The sequence below is a fragment of the Balaenoptera borealis genome (genome assembly GCF_965194805.1).
Source record: "Balaenoptera borealis genome assembly, chromosome: 6".
Taxonomy (NCBI): Eukaryota; Metazoa; Chordata; class Mammalia; order Artiodactyla; family Balaenopteridae; genus Balaenoptera; species Balaenoptera borealis.
Genome location: NC_138863.1, coordinates 125,547,681 through 125,553,680, shown reverse-complemented (window position 1 = coordinate 125,553,680; position 6,000 = coordinate 125,547,681). Strand labels below are relative to the sequence as shown.

Genomic DNA, 6,000 nt, shown 5'->3' with positions numbered 1-6,000 from the left:
CAGGAAGTTTGAGGATCTGAGTCCGCCCTTACGAGCAGGGTCAGAAAAATGGGGAAAGGTCTTTGGCCTTGTCACGGGTAAACAAGGGGGTCTTCTGTAAGTCTTACAGGACTCATGAAAAAGGGTGGAGAGTGAGTTTTACCTAAGAGATAGGGACAAGGATTGTTCTTTACAGTGAGCCGTTCTGGGAACACTGACAGGTCAGGAAGTTTCTAACCATTGTTGTTTCCAGGGAGCATATAGTGCTCAAGTAAAGTTCAACAGTGTGACTTCCTCAAGATTTCATTAGGGGGTACTCTTCTGGAAGCAAAAACCTGTACTTCGTATTGTTGACCAAATGGCTTTTTAAGATGAAAGTTAAGTCGTTATTTTAAAAAAGAAAGGAAGAAAAATGCCTTGAAAAGAGGACCTTTTGATCACGCCACTTAGTAACTCATCGTACCTCGCCAGGCTTGGAACTACAAGTCCCAGAGGGCAATGCGCCACTTCCTCCCCGTACTAAGGGCGGGAATCAAGCGCCTCGCTGCATGATGGGAACGACACTTAATTTCCGTATGATGGAAAATTTAATTTTAGCGGGTCTTCATTTTTCAGAAGAGTAAATTAGAAGGTCCTCAAACAAGGCGCGGACGGAGAACCCATATAGTAACATTATCATCTCCATGGGGAACGGACCAGGTTCCTCCAAGGGAAGGTATTAACCGCAGCCGCGGCTCCCGCTCAATTTTCCCAGTAGTCTCCTTTCCGGTCGTGTCGTGCGTCATTACCGTTGCGGCTTCTCATTGGCCGGATGACAGGTGACGGCGCCTGCGCACTGAATTCTTTTGACGGTCGGGGGCAGGCGCCATTTTGGCCGTAGAGGTGCTTCTGGGAAGTAGTGCGCTGACCTACACACCTTGCCAGCCTGCCGGGTATGGCCTCTTCTGCCGGGGCTTTCTAGGTCGAAGTGTTCGCGTCTGCAGCTGTTGCTGCCTTACTCTCCGCAGCCTCCAAGGCCTCTAGTCGGGCGGGAGCCTCTGAGCACCGCGCCGCGCCGCGCCGTCGGTGGTCACAGCGCCGGGAAGGAGGTGACAGGGGCGGCGCGGGGCGCAGACACTCCCCGCCGAGAGCCGCCTGCCATGGACTCGGAATATTACAGCGGCGACCAGTCAGGTGGGGCCCGGACCTAGGGGACAGGGCTGGGGGGCGGAGCGGTTACTTGGCCGGGCTTGGCCTCGCACTCCCGCGGGGGAGGGGTGGGGAGGGGAGGGACGCCCCGGAGACGTTCCCTCCGCGGACTGGGTCTAACGTGGAGTGAGGCTGAGCGCTGAGAGCCAGCCGACGGGCTGCGGCCCCCGAAGTTAGAACCTCGGAGAGGGGATTCTAGAGGGACAGCTGTCTTCTGAATCGGCGAAGGACGTTCCTGCAATAGGGAGCCATACATCAGACACTGTGTGCGAAGTACGAGGGAAGGTCTCCTGATAGGGGAGTTTTTTCAGGAGTTGAGAGTGATTTTCGAGAATCCGAGGGAGTTAGCTGTTCAGTGGGGTTGCAGGATCTTATCTAGACTTTTCACTAGGAGTTGGGACTAGTTTGATCTCGCCTGCAAACTAGTTTCTCCCATTAAAGAACACGTAGGACCCAAATTTGAGTTGTATACATATTTTAGAATAAGGCGTGTTCCTCTGGGGCTTACTAGCGATTTTTGTTCCTTTCCTTCACTTTGAGATCTTTCCCCTTTCTCCTCACTAAAGTTCTCCTTTCTTTTCCTGTTTAGTCTGTAAACACGGGGCCCCTCTCTGCTAACACCGTGCTAGCCAGCGGAGATCCAAAGACGAATAAGGCAGAACCTCGTGGGGAATAAAAACGTTGCTTTTGCTTTCCTATTGTGTCCTAGTTCCATTGAGTATTCTCTATCAAAAGGGCTTAAATAATTTTCTAAGCGTTAATTACTCCGTTGTGTTTTGAGTTCACTTCGATTCCTAATTATGTGACGGCGAATAGTAGTGACTGCAAACACGTTTCCAAACACATACTGCTGTTTTGCTTTAAACTGCAAACACGTTTCCAAACACATACTGCTGTTTTGCTTTAAACTGCAAACACGTTTCTAAACACATACTGCTGTTTTGCTTTGCTTTCCTGATGTTTTCAAAATAGTTGTCAGTTTATTTGTGTTTTTAAATTACTTTAAAATAAGTAATCATATGTAATATGTGTATATAACGTGCTGAAAGACATGAAAAGTTAGCAATTTCCTGACTTTTCATTTTTTTAGCCATTTTTTGACGTTCATCCCTGTATTCCTAATTTATGCTATCTTGTTGCATCATTTTTAGGCATTGTGTAACGACTTCCTGTTATGCTAGGACAGGGTCTTAGCCTCTTCTGTGCCCTCTTTCCCCCATATTCCAACCATTGAAGCGCAAGTTTTCGTTACACTTCAGAATTTTTTATTATGACTATATAATAAGAATATTAAATATTAAATATATATATATTTTTACTCCTTAGCTAAGTAGAGAAGCTGATTAGTATGATACTGATTTTCCTGTAGTTGAGTGCTTCATTTTTATAAATTTATTTATTGGGCTTCCCTGGTGGCGCAGTGGTTGAGAATCTGCCTGCTAATGCAGGGGACACGGGTTCGAGCCCTGGTCTGGGAAGATCCCACATGCCGCGGAGCAACTAGGCCCGTGAGCCACAACTACTGAGCCTGCACGTCTGGAGCCTGTGCTCCGCAACGAGAGAGGCCGCGACAGTGAGAGGCCCGCGCACCGCGATGAAAAGTAGCCCCCGCTCGCCGCAGCTAGAGAAAGCCCTCGCGCAGAAACGAAGACCCAACACAGCCAAAAATAAATAAATAAATAAATTTTAAAAAAATTTATTTATTTTTAGTAAACTCCTAACCAAGGCTTCCCATATTCTCCAACAACTCTAAATTCCTCTCAGTACAATTTTACTTTGTATCTTTAAAGTATTGGTTAAAGATAGGTAGCAATTCATTTTATAATAGTATAGTAGTATATGCTTTACTTTAGGGAGTTTACACTATTTCTGGACTGGAGTTCCTTGTGCTCTTCATTCATAAACAAATACTGTACCAGACAGTGTTCTGGGCTCCAGGGATTCAGCAGTGAACCAAAAATCGCTGTTCTTTTGGCACTTTCTTTCAAGCGAAGAGAGAAGCGCATTAAACAAAACTAACTTGGAAAGTCATGTAGTACATCAGAAGGTGGTAAGTAAGTGCTATGGAGAAAATAGACTCGGTTATTTTAACATAAAGTTGAAATAAAGTGCACACTATTAGTTTGTTGACTTGGTCCTTAGTGATGTTTATTAAGCTTCCTATTCCTTTAATGATATACTCTCGCTGCCACATGTGTCAACAATACAAGTTACGATTGTTGGTATTTATGTAAGTATTGTACTGTTGTCTTATTCACAAATTAGCATCATTAGTTACGCTTCATCAGTGGTAACCCTTGCTCTTACATTATTCTTGATTCATTGTGTTCGTTTCGGTTGTAGATGTCATCCATCTTACACCTTAAGTGGGTTTTTGTTTTATTTTTAAGCAGATGATGGTGGCGCTACCCCAGTACAGGATGAACGGGATTCAGGGTCAGACGTTGAGGAGGATGTAAATGAGCAGCACTCTGGATCAGACCCTGGAAGTGTAGAGCGTCATTCAGAGGTATTGGCTAAACAACATCTTTGGGGAGGCTTTTCCCTTGCACATTCTATGAGACCTGTTTTATTTAGGAGTTGTAGAGAGCCTGTCTTAGGGTCTAGGCTTCAACCCCTTCAAAAATGATAGAGAACTGCTTTCAAAGTAAATAAATAGGGATCGTCTGGTTACTTATGAAATCACAGGGAAATAAGTATTGATTGAGTCCCATTTTGGATATTAGGCAGTTTCAACTGTGCTTATTGATTCAGAAAATAGGCCAGGCCTTTGATATTTGGCTAGGCTTCCCCATTCCCAGAATGATGTCTTAGTGGGGCAGTGCGGATTTGCAGTCTGAAGAAACATCAATTGAAATAGAAAGTTATGGTGGTTATCACCTAATAAATTTATATGATTTTAATTGCTTCCCTGGTTATACAGTCTGTACTGCACAATGTTAACAAAATAAAATTGGGACTTTTTCAATAATTCAGCTGTAAGTTTTTGGTAAACACAAACTGAAACGTAGGAATGATAAAAGATGGCCAATATACAAAATATTTTGCTTTGACTACACATGCACAGAAAATTGTCCAATTTTAAGTAGTAGATGCAGTTGTTAGAGATTGTATTATTGACTCTGTCCGTTGACATATCACTAGTATATTCATATATCCAACAAATATTTTTTGAGCACCTGCTATGTGTCAGGCTCTTCTGAGTGACTAAATGAGGTTCCACTGCCACGAAAATCCTCTCCTTGGATTTATTTTCCAGCAGGGGGAGAAAGACATTAAACAATATACACTTTTTTTTTTTTTTAATTTTTTTATTTTTGGCTGCATTGGGTCTTCGTTGCCGCACACGGGCTTTCTCTAGTTGCGGCGAACGGGGGCTACTCTTTGTTGTGGTGCGCGGGCTTCTCATTGCGGTGGCTTCTCTTGTTGCGGAGGATGGGCTCTAGGCGTGCGGGCTTCAGTAGTTGTGGCACGCGGGCTCAGTAGTTGTGGCTTGCGGGCTGTAGAGCGCAGGCTCAGTAGTTGTGGCGCATGGGCTTAGTTGCTCTGCAACATGTGGGATCTTCCCGGACCAGGGCCAAATCAGTGTCCCCTGTATTGGCAGGTGGATTCTTAACCACTGTGCCACCAGGGAAGCCCTCCACACTTCTTTTTAAAAATTGTAGTTTGTTAGGAAGTGATAAATGCTGTGGAGAAAGAAGAAAGTTTGAACAGAGTGAAGGGTGCCAAGGTGGAGGGCAGGCTTTGGTGTTAAATAGGGAGGTACACATAGGCCTTATTGAGAAAGTGACATTTGAATCAAGACGTGGAAGGAGGTGAAGGAATAGCACGTGTCTATGTAGGGGATGAAAATTCCTAACAAAGATCTAAGGTTGGAGCCGTTGTGGCTAGAATAAATAGGCGGCAGGTGAGATCAGAAGTGAGAGGAAGGCTTATCTTTTAGTTATTTTGACGTCGTTCAGTTTTTGGTACACTCTTAAGCATTTAGACTAAATTCTAATATGTAATTGATAGGTAGAAATTATTTGATAACATAAACATTGTTACAGTTTATTTAGTGTATAATATCTTAACTTTCCATTTTGGAAAGCAGCATCAGGAGATTGACTGATGGCTTCATGCTTCAGTTATAAATGTATAAATGTAGTGTTGACTTTCTTTTTTTCAACTACTTTTTTTAATGAGATGGATTCTAAATAAATAAATGTGCATGTTGAAAATTTGGAAATCATATAAAAGTTTAGAGAAGAAAATTGAAGTCAGCATATTCCTGTCACAGAAATGACTATTAACTTTTTTACATTATTTCTCTTGCGTTTTTATTCTTTCTATAGAACGTATGTATACGTTTTAAGCTACTTGTGATTTTTCTATATATGTTACGTATCAATATAACATTTTTATCTCTTCTCTTAACATTATACTTAAGTATTTCCCCATGTTGTTAAAGATTCCCACTAAGTGTAATTGTTAATGGTTGCATAATATTTCATAATATGGATGGACTATTACTTATTCAACAGTTTCCTGATTATTAACATTTAGACTGTTTAGCTATTCTAAATGAAGTCTGCCATGAACATATTTTTGTGCTTTTCGTAGATTTTCCCCTCCAGGAGGGTTATCCTAATTTGCTAAACTTCTAGTAGTTTGAGTGCCAATTGTACCCTTGAAAGAGTACAGTTATATTAAATGGAGCAGTGCAGGTTATAGCCCCCAAACTTAAAAGATGTGTATTAGTTTCCTATTGCTGCCATAACAACCTGATACAAATTTAGTGGCTTAAAAAAACAGAGATTTGTTTCTTACAATTCTGGAGGTCAGAAGTTCAAA

General features: G+C 42.5%; 1 protein-coding gene across 8 annotated transcripts in view; it reads left to right on the top strand.

Annotated features, from left to right (window-relative positions):
- The first annotated feature begins 811 nt into the window (after positions 1 to 811).
- Positions 812 to 6,000, top strand: part of IWS1 (interacts with SUPT6H, CTD assembly factor 1) — a 63,491-nt gene continuing 58,302 nt past the window's right edge. For 3 of the 8 annotated variants that reach the window (XM_082396633.1, XM_082396630.1, XM_082396629.1), the window contains exons 1-2: positions 814 to 1,152; positions 3,558 to 3,676. In XM_082396633.1, coding sequence (XP_082252759.1) covers positions 1,119 to 1,152; positions 3,558 to 3,676 — 153 coding nt within the window. In that variant the 5' untranslated portion in view covers positions 814 to 1,118. Of the gene's footprint in view, positions 1,153 to 3,557; positions 3,677 to 6,000 lie in introns of all 8 variants that reach the window. The other 5 variants (XM_082396632.1, XM_082396631.1, XR_014245949.1 and 2 more) reach the window with 4 other exon arrangements.